The 18,654-nt window shown below is 39.7% G+C and overlaps 1 protein-coding gene across 2 annotated transcripts; it reads right to left on the reverse strand.

The window, feature by feature from the left end:
- klhl14 (kelch-like family member 14) lies at positions 1 to 17,359 on the reverse strand. Of its 2 annotated transcripts, XM_063461895.1 has the most exons (9): positions 16,902 to 17,359; positions 15,133 to 16,033; positions 13,074 to 13,195; positions 8,282 to 8,371; positions 7,452 to 7,530; positions 6,580 to 6,770; positions 5,561 to 5,719; positions 2,328 to 2,485; positions 1 to 1,979 (listed from the first exon to the last, which is right to left on the reverse strand). In XM_063461895.1, exons 2-9 carry the CDS (start codon positions 16,008 to 16,010, stop codon positions 1,839 to 1,841), a joined length of 1,818 nt encoding a protein of 605 aa, XP_063317965.1. In that variant the 5' UTR covers positions 16,011 to 16,033; positions 16,902 to 17,359; the 3' UTR covers positions 1 to 1,838. The 2 variants fall into 2 exon arrangements, with proteins under 2 accessions (XP_063317965.1, XP_063317966.1); XM_063461896.1 differs by lacking the exon at positions 16,902 to 17,359 and having other exon boundaries at positions 15,133 to 16,366.
- Between the last annotated feature and the right edge of the window lie 1,295 nt (positions 17,360 to 18,654).

Genomic DNA, 18,654 nt, shown 5'->3' on the forward strand with positions numbered 1-18,654 from the left:
CACAAAAATGTTTCACTGCAGGCGATTATTTACAAGAATGAAATCAACGTTTCTTTTCTTTTTTCATTTTTTTCTTTTTCTTTTTTAAAGAATTCAACAGGTACTGCATCAATAATTAGAGTCAGGTTTTTGAACCTCATAACGTAGACAAGACTGGACTTCATTTGTACTGAAGATACTTTTTTTAAACACAGCACATTCAGTAATTTACATTTTACATTTTAGTGAACTTTGCTGAAATAAAAGTTCACTATTAGTGCATTAAAGCCCACAATTTGTTTAATTTAGTCTTTTATACATTAAAGATTAAAATCCCATCAAAGTAATGCTATGTGGCCTCACAAACAGGCCTGTTAAAATTAAGCTGTACAGGAGAACAAGCTACACAAGTGTCCTCTGCATCAGTTTAGCCCAACGTGCTACCCAGAAACACGTTGGCTAGTAGTTACAATTTGATTGTACCATCATTGTTTAATTAACGTTAGTTAATTATAAGTTATTCACGTGAATATTAGGAATCAATAGTGATCCTTAAATTGTCTTGCCTGCAGCATGACATTTGTTAGAGTTTTGTTTCGTTCAACAAGTTAAATCATTAAAGGGGATCTGTTATGTTCATTTCCAGTGTCAAATTTTGAGTCCTACACAGCTTTGTGTGATTTATAGTTTAAAAAAAATCCTTATTTAACTTATACTGGGTCTTGATGATGCCCCTCACTTAATCTTCTGCTGTTTTAACTCCAGTCCCAACATGCTTTAAGCATACTTCCTTTTGATTGGCTGTTCCTCATAAGCAGAAGGTTTGTGGGTGGGGCTTCGGTGTTCAAATGCATGCCTGAGATGATCATATTGAAAAAAATCCACTTTCTATGACATCATACAGAGCCAAAAGTAGAAAAACTGTTTGAAAGTGATTGTGGGGATTATTTGCACATACACTATTTAGACTTTGACCATGTTTAATGTAGGAAAACACCATTTTCACAGTATATACATGATAGAGGAAAAGGAAAAACATAATAGACCCCCTTTAAGATAAAAAAAAAAATAGGGCTGGGTCATGTGGACACATGCTCAAAAAGATCAATGAGTATATTTGTGTCTTTTTTTAAGTGTCTTCCTGGTTGTTTATCTACTTTCATGTCTAATTCCATGTCTAATTGAACATTTCTGCACATACCGTGACAGTTAAATAGTGACAGCTGTTAGGGTTTTCTGAAAATGTCCCCTTTTGATTGCGCAAATATGTTCATTTTCAGAGACAGACAACAAAACTGTTGTATAATTCTCTAACCGGGTAATAAGTGAGCGTACCCAGCCATAGAACAATGAGCAATAACATAACGGATGAAGACTATTTATACATTTTGATCATCACAGGTCATGTTACTCACCCAGTCCTAGTGTAACTTCATGTCCCGATGTAATTTGAAACAACACTGCATTTAGCTGGAGTTATGCCGCTACTGAATACAAGATACAATGGATTTGAAAGCTATAATTCAGCTCAACACTATGCGTGCTATAGAAGAGAAGCCAAAAACACTTACTATCCGCTTAAATAAAAAAATCGAATATGGAACCGACCATTTCTCAGAACACAGATGAGTTTAAATACATGACTCACACAATTATCTTTTTTTTTTCTTCGATCCTTCAGTAGAGAGAATAACGAAAGTGCTCTGGTCAAACTTGTAAAAAAATAATTTATACACACCCCCAGCGTATGACTGGAAAATCTGTCATGAAATTGTTGACAACTGTTTTGCTTATTGATGGTCCTCCCCCCAATCACTCTGCTGCCCATCACCCTTGACGCCCGTCGGCTGGATTAGTTGTCATTTGTTAAAAGGAAGGCAGGCGGGCAGTATGACGGTGGAGCAGGCTGGGCCCGCTAGAGGCTCTGCCACCTCTCCCTCCAACTCTGTCCATGTTCCTTTCTCTGGGCTGTAGCAGATGGTCGAAGACTTATACGCCCCCTGAGGGAAAAAGAAAAACAAGGAAATCAACTCATTCTCTTTAGTCCTCTTAGTGCTGTTTGGATTTCTGTGGGGAACTACTAAACTATATATGTATTAATCCAGAGTTTCTTCTTGCCTGAGCAACCCCTTCTATAAACTAAAGTGCCCCCAAAATACTGAGCTTTATTCTGACCTGTACTGCAAACACAGTTTATATACATATATATATATATATATATATATATATATATATATATATATATATATATATATATGTATATGTATATATATATATATATAGATAGATAGCTAGATAGATATGTAAAACATAGATAGATAAAGACATATATGTACTACATTAAATACCATGCTCCAGCTGTAGCCTCCCACAAGATAAATGCTGTCATCCAAAACGGCACAGCCTGGACCGCTGCGACCCTCCAGGATTGGTGTCTGGAGGATATTCCACTGGTCAGCTTTTGGGTCGTAACACTCAACCAACATTACATCTAGATGGGAGAAACCTACATGACAGAGATAAGATAAGATAAGATAAGATAAGATACCCTGTCATCATAGGTTTAGGTTACAGTAGCTTTTTAAAGCGGTAGGGTGAAAAAAGTGTGCAGATGTTAGAAATAAAAGGCAAGTGTTTATTTTTCCCAAAAGTTAAAAAATCTAAAAGGAACAGAAATCCAAAGAAAAGCACAAATCCACAGTGACACAGAGGGCAGGACACGTGGTGAACATGGGAGCATAACTTATTCCACGCCCTTAAGGACTTTCTATCTATCACACAGAATCACAATCCAATGGATTCATCAGGTGCAAGTGTCTTGCCCAAAGACACTCAGGCACGCAGACTGCAGGAGCCGGAGATTGAACAACCAACCATTTGATTAAAAACTAACCCACTCCACCTCCTGAGCCACAATCACCCTGATCCAACTAGCAATCCAACAAAGAAAGAAAACAATATATCAAAGAAAAACAGGGAATAACCAAAAAGACAAATAACTAACGCCAACAAAAGAAGACTCACACTGAATGTGATAACAGAGGCAGAGGAACACAGAAGGCACTCAACACAAGACAGAAGGAAGCAAAGACAGGCAGCAGGGGCAGGGATAGCTCAGTAGGTAGGTATGATCGGAAGGTCGAGGGTTCGAATCCACTGAACGGCTACCCTGAGCAAGGTACTGTCCCTACACACTGCTGCCCACTGCTTCACTGAGTGAATGGGTTAAATGCAGAGAGGAATTTCCCCACGGGGATCAATAAAGTATACATTATTATTATTAGCTACGGTGGCCGCTTTAGGACAAACATGTTTTAGCCAGGAGAGATCAAAAACATTAAATTTAGACTGTACCCCATAACAGCTGTGGCTGGCCACCATGTTTGTATTACTGGTTTTGCACACACTATATTTTAATATATTTTAATAATATCAATACTTACATTAAACGTTTTGGGATATTTTAGTTACCATTCACCCAGCTAGCAAAGTAATTCTTTTAGCTATCTGGGTAGGCTATCAGTCTGATATTAACCTTGGGTGTAAAACTTTGTGAAAGGAGTCCGATACAAGCCGATGAGTCAGTGAAGCTCACTTTTGACCGAAGACAGTGATTGTGAGGTGAGCTGCTGAGGATATCCTGGACTGTTCTTATCAGTAAGTTCTGTCTTTTGCCGCTGTTAGCTGCCGTTAGCCTCTGTTACCCACTGTTAGCAGCTGCTAACTGAAATTGTCTTTGAAATTTGTGTAACATTGCTCTACACTTAGCGGATTCAGTTGAATTAAAATGAATTTTAATTTTTAGAATCGCATGTCTAATCTGTCAGCAGTAAATAATTGCGACAATATCAGGAATAAATGCATTCAAGATGGCAAAGCAACATGGCGGATTCCACAAACTGGTGCTGGCTCCTGTGTACTTCTAATAGATTATTTCTAAGTTTCTTAAAATGCACGAGTTTGCTGTATTAATTAATTACTAATCTATCTAATTGATGTGTAATAATAATGTTGTACTCATAATCTAATTTATGAGTACAACATTATTTTTTTATTAAGTGAACTAAAAAAACTCAGTACCCTTAACAATAGCATGAAACCTGAACTCACCGTCACATCACAAAAAGAAAACTAGACAGAAAACGCTAAAGTCAAACATTCCTGTGGACCAATCAGGTTTCAGACAGTTTTGGTTTCATGTGCTTGCGCTACAGTACCACTGTAAATGAAATCCATACAAACCACCACGTGACTGCACTGACACAAGGCTGGTTAACAACATGACGGCAGATGTGTGCCATATTGAAATTACCCCATTGTGCTCTTACAGGAATCACCGCTGAAAAAATATTATTTCACTAAAAAGATTTGAATTTTAAAGAAAAAAGAGCACGCTCTATATCCTATGAAATGAGACAAATCTTTTCTTATTTTTTTCCTGCTGTGGAGATGGTCCAGTGTAACTCCTTTCCTCCTTTTTCTTGAAACTATTCATTCAGTCAATTCATTCTATCCTTCACTTGGCCTATCCCAGCTGACCCAAAATAAAAATGAATGACTCCTAAAGCCTGTCAATACAACAGTGAGCATAACTAAGGCAAACAGAACTATATTAATCTTTAAAAAAAAACGTTAATATAGTTAAAGTTTTGATTTAAAGCGACGCCTTGACAAAAAGCTGATTTTATTACAGTCCCTCACTATGTGGCATGGCATTACGTTCTTTCCTTTACTAAAGGATGGTTCAGTTTATCCTGTGCTAAAGGAGGTAATAAAGGAAGCTTGAAGCATTTATATTTAGTATTTAAAGAATTCGTGCAATTTGATATTTGACCACAGCCGTTCTCTTTCTCAACATAACGCTTTAGGCTTATTTTGCTTCTCATGGTTTGAATCCTTATTCTGTTCTCGCCAGTGTGTCCAGTATGTTCCTTGTGTCCAGTTGATGGGTTTCCCCTTTAGTTAAACTCTTGCACGCATGTTACTTTTTTTTTGTCTATTTGCTGATAGAGACAAATTTTTGTTGTTCCTCCATCTGCCGCATTCGGTTCCACCTCCCTCACAGTTTCACTACATCTCAAGGTTTCTTCCTTCACCACCAACTCACAGACACAAACCAGCAAGACAGACATCGATGTGCACAGATTCGCTCCTACGGTGAGCGTGAGGAAACACAAGTTTGGATATGGACACAGTCATAGTCAGAGGCACGTGCAGGTTTTTTATGAGCTGAATTTGCAGCAGTGAAGAGCCAACTGAACACATCTGTTTAACAGTGTTTTAACGACAGAGCGTAGCTAAAGAGAGGATTCAAAGAGAGACGAGCTGAGCTTGTCATAATTCCCATGACCACATTCAGTTTTCCTGAACAAATGCAAATGAACAGCACACATTTTTGTTCTTTTTCACATTTTGTACTATGAATACTAAAGAGTGCGAGAAATGGAGGCTACAGTGTTGCACAGGGTAATTAAGGTCACTGCCTGCTCACAATGGCAACATGATTTTCACACGTACTTTTCAAAAAAGTATCAATCTTGACCTGCTTTCTGTTCGTTGTCTGAAAAGCTCGAGTGCTTACCTTTCAAATGGTTTCCACCAATAGCATACAGGCGGTCATTCATCCCAGCCAGAGCATGAATGGCACGCTTTGTGTTCATATCTTGTTTCCTCGCCCACACATCCATTATAGGGTCGTAGCAGTAAAGCCAGGAGACATACTCGCCATTGTGCACGCCTCCTGCAACAGGTAAACACAGCAGTGTGTCATTAATACTCTGTGGAGCTACAGCACGCGGCACGTGGACATACTGGATCCAAATGTAGTACTATCCCTAGATATACAGTAAATAACTGGAAAAGAAAAAACATTTTTGGCTCTTCAAGAAAACTTTGGTTAGAGTCAGTTTGTAAAAGAGGAGGGTTTCACTTCAGGATTTTCCTGCAGGGATTTGATGAGTGGCTCACTGACGTATCACTAAAATCTAACATATGACTTTCTGCTGTCAGCAAGTAGAAGAATTATACAAACCAAGGTTATACTGAAATATATCTAATAAAAAGCATTACAAATTTGAACTCTTTCTGTGGCCATTTCTTTGAAGAAGAACTGATTTATACATTCAAGCCTCTTTACAGGGCTTCAGAAATTCTGCTACTTACATGAACATATCTCCTGAGGGAGTCTGAGGTAATATTGGATGGTAATCTGGGGCTGTGCTGTTACTAAGAAGAGGTTCACTCTCTCTCTCTCTCTTTTTAACTCAAGTCTACTTTAGCCGCTATAAGCTCACCTCAAGCTCCAACTGAACTGCTGGCAGTTTTGACAAAGATGGACAATCAGTCCTGATGCATTGATTTTAATCATTTTTGTGGAGTGGAGTTGGTTTTTCTTTGTGGTATAATGGCTACCGTTATTGTAACAGCTCTTGAGCTTTTCTATTTAAAAACATGCGAATTAAATGGATGTGTTTACCTCTCTGTGCCATAAACACAATGTGCCTTTTTGTACAGTTCCCTCCATGTAGCGCGCATTTTTGCATAATAATAAGGCGTGATAATAATAATACATGCGACTCATGTACAGCTCCTCTAACTGACCTGATATGTAGATCTTGCCATTGTGCACCGCTCCTGCATGGGCAGCCAGAGGCTGTGGCAGAGACGACACGTAGTTCCACTCATTTGTCTCCAGGTTGTAGGATTCCACGCTGGAGAGGTAGCCCGCCTCGTTCCTGCCACCAATCACGTACAGGTGCTTATCCAGGCGACAGGCAAAGAAGCTGGCTCTCCTGAGGAGGACGCATTAACCAGACAACATCATTAAACCTATGATGAGAATCACTACTGTTGTTTTTTTCCAGCTTCTGTCTAAGGTGCAAATCATTCTTAAAAAAATAAATAAATCATAAGACAAGAGATAAGTTAAGCATGTACATGCTTCTAGGCTGTGAGCATCTGTTTTCATGCCTGTGAAATGGGCTTGCTTACTTCTGCATGATGTAATACCTTGTAAAAGGATTTTGAACCAAAAAAACAGCACATAGGTCTGTTTACAGCCCAATGAGCATTACTTTATTCTTCTGTTGGCTGGTTTTGTACACCTAGGTAAGAGTAGTAGAATTTTTTTTAAAATCTTATGTTGATGTTTATATTTTTAGGTTTTCTAAACACCATTTCCCAAGAGAACTACACATCTGCTATCACAGCTGAACAGGAGACGTGAAGTTGTTGGATCTCACAAATTACAACTAGAATCCAAGTAGCATCTTCATGAATGCCAAAACTTGTGAACTTCACTAAGGTCATAAAGGTTTCCGTTTCTTATTAGGTGATGCAATGAGTGGTGAGATTCTGAGAAAATTACAAAACACGGTAATGAGAGACGGATGAGAGAAAATGGGTTACTGAAGCTGAGTAAACAGAGGCTAGTACTGATGTCAACATTTCTGAGAGGACAAAAAAAGGCTCACCTCTCCTGCATTGGAGGCAACTGTATCCAACTGTTGAATCTGGGATCGTAGCGGCTGACAAAATTAGTGCTGTGCTTTCCTGCAAAACAGAACATTAGAATTCAAATAACTTGGCTCAAAATAAAGCTTCTTTTTGTACAGTTTAGACATGCTAATGTAATGATCACTTCTTATTGGCCACATCTTTTTTAATGTTGTTTGTTGTGTACAAATAAAATTCACAAATGCGACTTTCCCCAGTCTTCATTAATCACTGCCCACACATGATGATTTGCCTTTTTGCTGCTGTTTGAGCTAACAAGAGCTGACTGAAGTCATGTTTTCTAAGCACAGAGAGATCAGCTCTTGGTAATGTTGTATTCAAAAGACTGCAAATCGTCTCTCATGATGTGCATTTGTAGTAAGCTGATTCCTACTCTCAAAACTGAATAAACAACTAATTTCACTAAGTGCAGTGTACGTCTGCCTCGCTGTTGTATTACTGTGATAGCTGGTGAAAGAACAAAAAGGCAGAGTAAGAATCTTTGAGCGTTTACAGTCTTTGTTTCTTACTACGGGACTGTGTTGCCACCTTTTTGCAAAAAGCCCTCTTAACACTTCTACATCGCAAATATTTCATCATAAACAACAGTAATTTTTCTGTGCCAATTATTGACAAGTGTTGATTGGAGTGTTGTTTGTCCACTCAGAGCTGATCTGGCTGCAGGATGAGTGTTTCAAATCATCTGAAAGTGTTACATTAACTTGATGGGCTTGAACTTACATAAACTCCAGATTAAGTGAACATGAAAAAATTGCTGTGTGAAATCAGTGGAAAGCAGCGACTGTACCATTGGGGTTCCACTGGTCCTCTCCGCCTAGCAGCAGCAGGAAGTTCTCCACCTCCACCACGCAGTGATGTGCGCTGTTGTAAGGCATTACTAGGTGACAGACAAAAACCGAAGTCAGTTTTAAAAACATGTGGAGAGAAATTTGTAAATAAACAGTACCCTGTGAGTGTGCCCTGGCTGTTATAGGTGTACTGTGCTGGTGCTGGTGGTTTCAAAAATCCACTGTGGTTAGCAATTACATTGTATCATTAAATATGAGAATTAAAAACAGGCCAGTACTTTTCTGTTCAGGACACATTGCAGTCTAGAGAGCACTAACCGTAAGTCTCACATTTAATAAAACTGTCAGATCATTTAAAATAAGAACCATGTAACAGTAACAGTTATCCCATTGAACCACCAACGAAAAAAGCCACTCTTTGTAGCATCTGGATAACTTTTTAACCTCTTTTGTCTCAAAATCATATAGAAAATAGATTCACGTGCAATTTTTTTTTTATCAGAATCAACACAGCCATCAATTGACCGGCAACCTGTTCAAGCTGTACACCGCTTCTTGACCAGTAACAGCTGGGATAGGCTCCAGCCCAACCACAACCCTCAATTTGATAAACATAAGAAAATGGATGGATGGATGGATGGATGGATGGATGGATGGATGGATGGAGCATCAACACATCTGGTGTAACTCTGTTTGCACTCTTGTACTCAAAGGGGGAAAGTAAATGGCATCTACACTCTCCTTAAATAAATTCAATTAGGTCAAGCCTTACTACCAATTACTGTCCGAGACACTGACCAAAGAGGTTTATTGAACATCTAAAAAGTATTATGTTAACTTTTGAATAGGAAATAATCAAAGTGCTAAATGTTCTGTAATTTGACAGGAGTGGTCAGAGTAAATTTCACACAGACTGTTTGTCAGTCTTTGTTTGGAGCAAGATACAAAAAACACAAACAGAAGTTTAAAAAAAAAAGCCTGGATGGAGAGCTGGTGAGCAAAGAAAGTTGCACTCGATTACTTTCTATAAACTTGCGATTACAGACAGACTAATATATGATTTTATGATTGATACCAATACTGATATTTAGTGATTTTAAAAAGCCAATATACTGATATATTGATCGACATTTTTTTTTCAGACATATGAAACCTAAACAGATTTCCCTAACATATTTTTTAGTGTGGCTCTTTATTTACTCTACCATGCTTTGCCCAGTTCTCCTCAGATCAGCTAGTTGCTGTGTTTCTGACTTTCCAAACAGGTGTTGCCCACAGGGTGTTTCTCCCTTCTCTTCTTTACTTTTTTTTTTAATAATTTCCATTTATTGGCCATTATAAATGCAACTATTAGGAGAACTGCCAATAGTTAATACTGGCTGATAATACTGACCTGCTGATAAATCAGTCAGGCTTCAGTTGCAGTATAATGCACTGGTTGTGGCGAAGAATGTGTTTTTGCTATTTTCTCTTCACATGAGGCAAAATGTTAAATTATATCATAAAACTCAATGAATATATATTATTATATATAATCTGAGGTTTTTCTGCTCTTTTTTGTTTTGTATTCTCTGGACCATCCATCCACAGGAATGTGACTTCAGTTATTTCGAATAACGATGCCATAAAAATCTCCAGCACTTTAAAGGACAGGAAAAAAGTATTTAGTGGTAGTAAACTGAATATCATTGGTTCTGAAATGTGATGGACATTTTTTAACATTCTGTAGATAAAATAATTATTTAGTTGATTGAGAAAGTAATTGACAGATTGCTTAATAATCAGATAATTATTACTTGTAACCTTGCATTTATTTAACTGGATAGGTCACCAATTTCTATTTTGGGAATTCGACTCTTAGAAACTAGCTTAGCAACACTGTCCGATAAGTACAATGTTGGGTGGATGATACCCCTTATCGTGTGTTAGCACAGTATAGCATAAACAGCCCAGAGCTGAAGCAGGACCCCTCATGGAGAATTTTCCCTTGTGTATGTTTTCGTGCTCCCCTTCTCTCCTTCATCTTCTTTTGCTAAAGTGACCCCATTGAGATGTAGAGAAATGGTCTTAGGTGACAGTCATAATGAACATGATCATGTTCACTCAATAAATCTCAGGCCCGGTGCTTTTTGAGCACAAATCAGTGAAATGTTAAAGCCCACCTGTCTGTCTCCATCAGTCATTTCCACTGTCACCTCCCCACCGTCTGATGGATCACAGTTGCTGCAAAATTAGACAGCCTTGAATCTCATTTCTTTCCAATTGGCCTCTCTCTGCAATCTCACTCTAGCTGGCTGACATGTGCCGGTCCTCTATGGGAGGGAAGTCTCAGATAGGAACTAATACTACATACACTAAACACAGCTTTATCTCAAACGAGGGGATTAGGTTGCCTGCCTCCAGTGCACCTCAAAGACGAGTGCCATACGACTGCCAAATTCCCTTACATGCTATTTACATTATCATTCAGTCAGCAGTATATAGGACATGGATGGGCGGCTTTTTATTTGATGTCTAGTGACTTGTACTCATACTAAAAATCATCTCGTACCCATGTGAGAAGAAGATTATTGCTTTACAATATGTCACAGACCACAGTATCTAGAGTACTGCGGTGGGTTTTGAGACATTTGGGATATACTGTAGGTGAACGGCGAGATAATTACAGTAGCAGGGTATAATAACTGGAATTACTATGCTAATCTTGTGCACTGAAAAATAAACGCATTAATTATTTTTCCTTCTACAATATTTATACCTGAGAAGGTGAACCCGATTAACCTATTTGTCCCCTTTTAACCCAAATTGTCCACTAACCCAAGAGTGTGAACAGCCATAGGAGGGCAGGATGAGCACGTCCTCTATGAGATGGACGCCATCACTCCGGTCTACAGTGAGCTCTAGGGCTCACTAGAGGGAGTCAGAAACCTCTGCATAGAGGCACAGTCAGGGTCGGTTGAATGACTCCACAGCTAATGCACCACTGCTACTCCAGCTCTGATGTGCCTTTAACACCACTACAATTGCATCCCACTGAGCTGAATTCCTTTGTTCTAGTCCATGCTGCATGGATACCATACATGCAGCATGGAGATTCAGATTTTAATATTAGGCCGGTTTAAAAAAGAAGAAAAGAACAACCTAGCATTGTGGCTGAATCTGTGCCTGCCTTTGTCTTGCATTGGTCCACGCTGCTGTGGGTACACTAGATGGCAAACTTTACACTGGAATCACCGAGTAGTGTGTACATCAGATACACTGAAAGGGATCAGATTCTTCCCAAATTGTGTTGATGAATGTCTTAATCAAAGGCTGTCCCTCTCAGGTTTCGGCTCATTGAAAAGTTATGATTGAATGTTAATAATCTTCTATTCCACATCCATTGTGAGGAGGCTACATCAGGTGGTCACTGATGTGTTAAGGGGATGATTTTGCAGTTTTGTCCTTCCACTTGGCCACGGACCATTTGAGTGTTAACTTTTTTAGTTCTGAGTGATGGAAATCCCTATTGACCTTTTGCCTGGTGCAGTTTGTACCAGTGAGTGAGAGTTTAATGACAAAAACAACAACAACAACAACATAAACAGCGAGCTTCAGGCTGTTGTGTATGCATGGCTCCTTCAGTTAAAAAAAAAAAAAGCTCTAATAGGTTTGGACAAACATGAGCTAAAACATCAGACTGCTGCCAGGAAATGTTATGATTTGAGCAGAGGAAGAAACCATGTCGGAGACTGCTGGTGATTTTAAGACCCGACAGCAAAAGCATAAAACCAGATTTATTCAAATTTGAACCATAAAGGGAGAACATAAACTGCACAGGGCCGAGCTGACAGAAAGCAGACCTATAGCTAATATATATGAATGGATAGGTGATCCTGAGATATGACTGCAACCAAAACACAGGACAAAAACTCAATATGTCCAGCAATGATGGGGAAAAGGAGAAACGCGGTCTCTCATTAGCTCTTTTTTTGACCTTTGCAATATGGCAACAATATAGTAGTGAGCCTTAAAAAGGTCAGGGAAGACAGAGAGAGAGAGAGAAGAGCATCTGTGCACTCTACAGAGAAGAGTGCAGCAGGGATCTGTTTGAAATCTCACAAAGGTTTTCTGGGAATTTATCACAATTTACCTTCATTATAATATTAAAATAAAAAGATAAAATTAGATAAAATCTATTTTTGCTTTTGTTTCCATTGTTGTCCCTGTTACCTAAGAATGGTAGACATCAACATTTAAGCTGCAGTGTTCCACTAACCCCTGTGTGCTATTTATTCACCTTAAGTAAACCCAATATCAACAGCGACACCAGGTCAACAGGCTAAACTGCCACGCCGTGTATTACCATGTGTGGGTTAATTCAATGTTATGAGTTGATCAATATGAACGAGTAATCACGCTGCATTTAAAAGTAATTGGGAAAAGATGTCACTCCTTAACGTTCTGTCTCAGCCACAATAGATCATTAGATTCAAGTAAATCTCATCGTGCATCCTGCCAGCACATATCAGCAAAAAAACAAGGGAAAGCATGCATGACGCTCCACAGTGCTGTGAAGTCACGCTCTGATTAAAAACTTATATTAAAAGTGATAGTGATACATTATTACCTGAAGGATTTAGGGAACTCCTGTCCCTCGTTTTTGGTGAAAATTAACCAGTGTTAAAGTCATCCAAAGGAACAACTATTTCTCATCATAAAAGCCAGTAACACGGGATGCCTCAGGTAATAAATAAATAAATAAATGTAAAAATATATATATTTTTTTTAAATCACAGCCTTTCTACTCACTTGTGAGGATCTTCCATGTCTTTTTCTCATCGTCATAGTACTGGACCAAATTACTGGGGAGACGATCAGGTCCAGGAGGCAAACCACCCACCAGTAACAGCATCCTCTTATTGGAACGGATTCTGCAATGTCAAAAGTGTGGGTGTGCGGACAAGTGTTCAATAACATGCAATAAAAGACATATTAAGGCCTGGAATAAAACATGCAAACACAAAAACACAAGCACAGCTTCAACCTGACACCTTTAATTCCTTGATTTACTACGACGATATTAACAGAGCTTCCCTGGAGTATTTTTATTTTTCACTTTGCTGATGCTGATTGTATGAATGAATTAATCTGTGAATAAAATAAAGAATAAATGCACAGCTAGATGAATAACTGCTTCTTATCCAAGTACTTCTACTAAACTCAAGATTGCTAATCAGGAAATATGCGACCACATTTATTGTGATTAATAAAAATTGCTCAATCGTTTTGATGTGTTATTGGATCGTTATTGCACTCTAAAGATATCTTTTCAATTAGCTGTGAAGCGAGGACAGTCCTGTAGGGTGCCATGCTGGAGGCTAAAAGCACAATTGAGAACATAAACCTGCCTATACAATGTCTCCATTTCATTGGCTACAGTGATTCATGTGACATGCCTTAGCCAATTGTTGGAAATTTCCTGCTGTTTGTATATGATATATAACCTCAAAGCCGTGCACTTTACTGCACATCAATGACCATTATCTGGCTCCTAATGGATTTCAACACAAATCTACCAATTTATCACAATATGCACTAAAACATTAAGAGTAGCTGGCCTTTAGATTCAGACACATTCACCTTTTTCCCTTTTCCATATTTTACTTTTTTATGCTTGGGTAAGTCACCGTCGCCTCGGTGTATTCTCCCTCATGCTGGCCCAATCGGAAGTGTTTTGGGGTTATTCATATGCAAATGAGCCCCTGGACATAGATAATGGTGATTAATTGAGGGGAGAGAAACAGTGGCATGTGAAACTAATTATGAGGATTCCTGAATCTTTGCTCGTTTAGGTCCATATGTGGGAACAGATATATTATTGGGATAATGTACAAGTAGGTACTTGTAGAATGGTTTTATGTCCTGATTATTTCAGTAATTTCCAAATGTTTTCATAAAGTTTAGATTCTCTCATGCCACAATTTTGTTTAGTTGTTTTTCCCCAAGGCTCACAAGTGTAGTGATAGAAAAACAATAACAACTGAATATTGATGCTATCGATTAAAAAAAAAAAAAAAAAAGTCTCAGCTGTCTGACTGTGATCAATTGTCACCATAAGAGACAATAGCCATGTACTAACCAGCCCTAAAAGTGCAGATCAGGACAAACATGAAAGTAAGCCATGTTTTTGTGTGAGTGAGACACGTGCATGCAACACGAATGTAAGCAGCATTGTCCAATTCATGAAAAGGAATTCTAAACATCAAATCAAATTAAAAAAAAACCATTTTGAATGTATTATATTTGTCTTCATTGTAATATCAGTAACAGGGCGTCTCTGTACTTGGATCATAAGCATCTTGCAATTACCATTTAATTCTGGTCACAATTCAATTACAGCATTTCAAATTGTATTCATGAGAGTTGCTACAAATCAAATGCATAACCTTTATCTAGATTGTAGCAATCTTGTCTACACTGATTAGAGAGTAATTGCACAGATGTGTGAGGAAATAAAGACATGTTTTCTTTTGTAAAACAGGAGGGAACATTGTAATGATGGATACAGTGGAGCACAGAGTGCATCACGACCTCTGGCAGCAGGTATTATGTTACAGGAGCACCAAAATCCTCATGAACTAGTCCTGAAATGCCACACCGCCTACATGGTCTACACCGACCACCTACATGCTCTACATTAAACAGGCGGTGGGATCAATACATGAGCAAGTGCATAATGCTTGTGTCTGTAATTTGTTCAAATTTAACAAGTGGGAGGCATTTAATCACCCACTGCCCAGTCTCAAACAGCTCACTGTGGTGTGATTGTGTGAATTTATGTCTGAGTGTTTATCTGTCTCGTTCTCACCTGCTGGCCATGGTCTGCCTGCAGTGCTGCCTGAAGGGCATCAGGTGGTAGTTCATGGCATCCAGGAGTAGTTTCTGGCACACAGGGTCACTCCTCATGAAGTCAACAGACTGAACTCTCTCCACCAACTCTGGGGCAGGTATAAGGGCAAAGCGTAGCCTCTTCATAAGGTCCGGTGCATAGTGCATGCGAGTTTCCCGGTCATGCTCCAGCCAGAGGACTGACATCTGGAAGAGAGCCAGCTCTGACTCCACTGGGGGTGGCAGAGCATCTAGCATGGCACACATCTCCTCAAAGTTCAACAGCAGCACATCCTCCACCAGGTACTTGTTGGCCAGCTTCTTGGTCTCATCCAGTCCATGGAGTGCAGCAATCTTGCAGATCTGCTTGTAGTTCTGCACAGAGATCTGGTCATTAAGGAACTGCACGCTAAGCTTGGTAATCTGGGGGATATTGAGGATCTTGCTGACTGACAGCACCTCTTCCACTGTGTCCAGGGAAAGAGTAACATTGGCAGTATACAGGTACTCCAGCACTAATCGTAGTCCAATGGAGGAGCAGCCCTGGAGCACTAGGTTATTTATGGGCCTGGCGCTGGTGGTCACCAGCTTGTCATCAGGAGAGGATGAAGGGGTCCCACTGCTGCCCTGGTCCCCTTTGCTTCCCTCATTGTTGATTACATTATGGGAGGAAAAGAGGGATCTGAAATACTGGGAGCAAGATGCCAACACAGCTTTGTGGCAGTGGAACTGCTGTCCCTGGGCAGTCAGAGTCACATCACAGAAAAGCTGCTTTCGCCACAAGAGATTGAGCCCATGCAGCAGGGTGTCACTGTGTGTTGGGTCAAAGGTGGATGTTCTATCACCCGATCTGGACATGACTTCCTGAATGTGAACGCCACCTAGGCAACAAATAAACCATGCAAGCCATTTACCTCAGGTCATTTATTTCCACAACACACGTTGCCTATACATCGCTATCAGTCAACTATTACAGCAGAAAACGATTTCTCGAATAAGTTATTGAACAGATCGCCCGTCCATCCAGCGGGGAAGAGCCGTCATGCCACGCCAGCCGGCGACAATCTACATCCAGCACGGCTTCATTCGCCTTCAACTTTGAGCTCTGGTCGTAAAGCAACAAACAAAAACGCAGCAGTTCCCACAGCGTGCCACTCTTATTCATTCTTAACTCAAGAAGCGGATGGTTTTAAATGGAGGCTGATGTTTGAAGGGCGCTGTCAAAACAAAAAAAAAAGAAAGAAAAAAAATCGGAGGATACGGAGATGCTGCGGCGCTTTCCCCCCCTCGGTAACGCGGCTGAAGTTGTCGGATAAGGAAAAAAGAGACAGCCGCTACGGTGGACGGATAACATGCAGCATTCAGCCAACACTTATCCCTTCTCCTGCCTTGCTGCACACCCCCACAATGAGGACATTACACATCGCACAGATTTACGGAGTCATACAAAAGCAATTAGTTTGTCTCCGAGCCGTCAGCAGCGGTACGGGTGCGTTTTGCTTTTTTAGCCTACCTGAGTTAAGCGGACGTGAGTATCGACAAAATATTCACTGAAATGCAGCTTTCGCTAAAGTTAAATGGGATGTGCATATCTTTTTCATACTTAGACTGTTACAAAAGCTATTTCCATGTGCGTAATGTGTGTAAACTTGACACAAGCGTGCCGTAACCGTTGTCGCCAGATTCTCTAAAAGCGCCTGTCACAACTAAATGATGTGAGCAGCTTGCCTGAGAAGGAGCCAAACTTACCTGACTTCAGCTCTTGACCAAAAAAAAGGAAAGTAAGCTTCGGGTTCCCAATAATCTCACTTGAATTTTCCTTTGTTCTCCTTTTAAGAAATGTCCTTTTTCCTTTAAAGTATATGGCGTCTCAAAATAACCATTGATTCCAACTCATAAAGTCACTATTTCGGGTTATTTGTTGACGTTGATCATTTGTTCTTCTGAATTAACAAGAAGTGTGTGAGTGTGTGAGAGGGAGCTGTGCTTTCTGCAAGAGAAGAAGAAGAAGAAATATACGTGTGACAAATTATGCTACCAAGAAACAACACATCATTATCCTTGGGCCTGGGGCTCAGTGAGTCGTAACGAGAGTAATAGGAAATCCACGGTTGGGGAGAGAAACGGTCGTGCATGGCCGGTGGAGAGAGACCATGCAGGGGTATGGATGCTGGAGAGACTCGCAAAATTATGGCTCAAGGCTATTGTAAAAACTGTCGAGCGTAAATGACTGCGATTTCAAACATCTATGGAAGAAAGAAAAGAGAAAGGGGGAGAAAAACCGAGTCTTTCCCTCGCTGTTATAGAGAGAACCGTCAAGTTTTAGTGCGCATTGCTAATTAGTCAATTTCTCTCTGCCTTCACAGCCCGACGACTTTGCTGCTGAGCTGAAACTGCTAATTTCTGGGACCAGCCTTTTTTTGGCTGTGAACTGGATGGATGAATGGCTTGTCTCGCACAAATGACAAAAAGCCCCTGCCTTAATCTCCATCGCCAAAATAACCCCTCATCTCATTCTGCTCCTACTAGTCCTTCAAAAGAAGGTGCTCTACACAAACTGAAGTTATACATCTGTATAATAAACAGCACCCACCTCAATGTACAGACAAGTGTGCAGACTTTTATCATGTTTAATTAAAAGCAGATAATACCCTCCTTTTTTTCTACATTTTAGTGTGACACTGAAGCAGCACTATGAAATGCCACACATGTACAGAAGGGACATAAAGTTTAAAAAAACAACAAGCACAAATAAAGAACATATATATTGTTTTCATTAATTATTACCATGTCTGATCAGTTCATTGTTAAACACATAAGGCCTGAAAACACAAAGGGCTGTAACCTAATACAGTGTCCATTAGTGCACAGTAGTCCTGCTGGAGTATTTATATCCATACACCTGCATTTTTGCCCCCAGAGATCCTCCAAGTCTATAAGATCAAAGTGAATCCAAGGAAGTGGCTTGATGAATCACATAGTAAAACTCCTGGTTTGGAATGCTCATATGAACTTATGGATTGCACCAAACACTCTGTCACCACCACAACAAACTAACAGCTGTGAGGCACTAAGTAGTTCCATTGCTAAATTATTAATCTGTCAAATCACTTTGGTATAGCTGCATACAGTTCAACAACAACGAGAGCTTTCAAAAACTCAGAAACATCTCATCTCAAAATTAGGATTCCTTCATTTACCCCCATCACATGAATATAAGGTGATATAATCACCCCAAAAAGCAAACAAAATGCTCACACAGCTAATCAGAAACCGTTAGAAAGGATTTATTAGGCCAGAATAAACTGTCAATTACATAAAGAGCTCAATTAGAGTAAATACACTTACATGTAGGACTCCCATGGGACCAGAAGTGACAGGTACTTCACAACTTAAGAAATGACAGATAGGGATAAATGGCTTTGTTCATATACTATGAAAGAGAGCACCGCCATGCTACCGTCAAGCAATAGCGGACCATACATTGGTAGCATTTATAATA

This window comes from Pelmatolapia mariae, linkage group LG18 (assembly GCF_036321145.2).
Source record: "Pelmatolapia mariae isolate MD_Pm_ZW linkage group LG18, Pm_UMD_F_2, whole genome shotgun sequence".
In the NCBI taxonomy this organism is placed as follows: Eukaryota; Metazoa; Chordata; class Actinopteri; order Cichliformes; family Cichlidae; genus Pelmatolapia; species Pelmatolapia mariae.

Coding starts and splice junctions, on each gene's coding strand:
- klhl14 (XM_063461895.1), bottom strand. CDS start 16,010: ATGTCCAGATCGGGTGATAGAACATCCACCTTTGACCCAACACACAGT. Junction 6,771..7,451: donor TTGCCTCCAATGCAGGAGAG/GTGAGCCTTTTT, acceptor CGTCCTCCTCAG/GAGAGCCAGCTTCTTTGCCT. Junction 5,720..6,579: donor TGGCAAGATCTACATATCAG/GTCAGTTAGAGG, acceptor TACCTGTTGCAG/GAGGCGTGCACAATGGCGAG.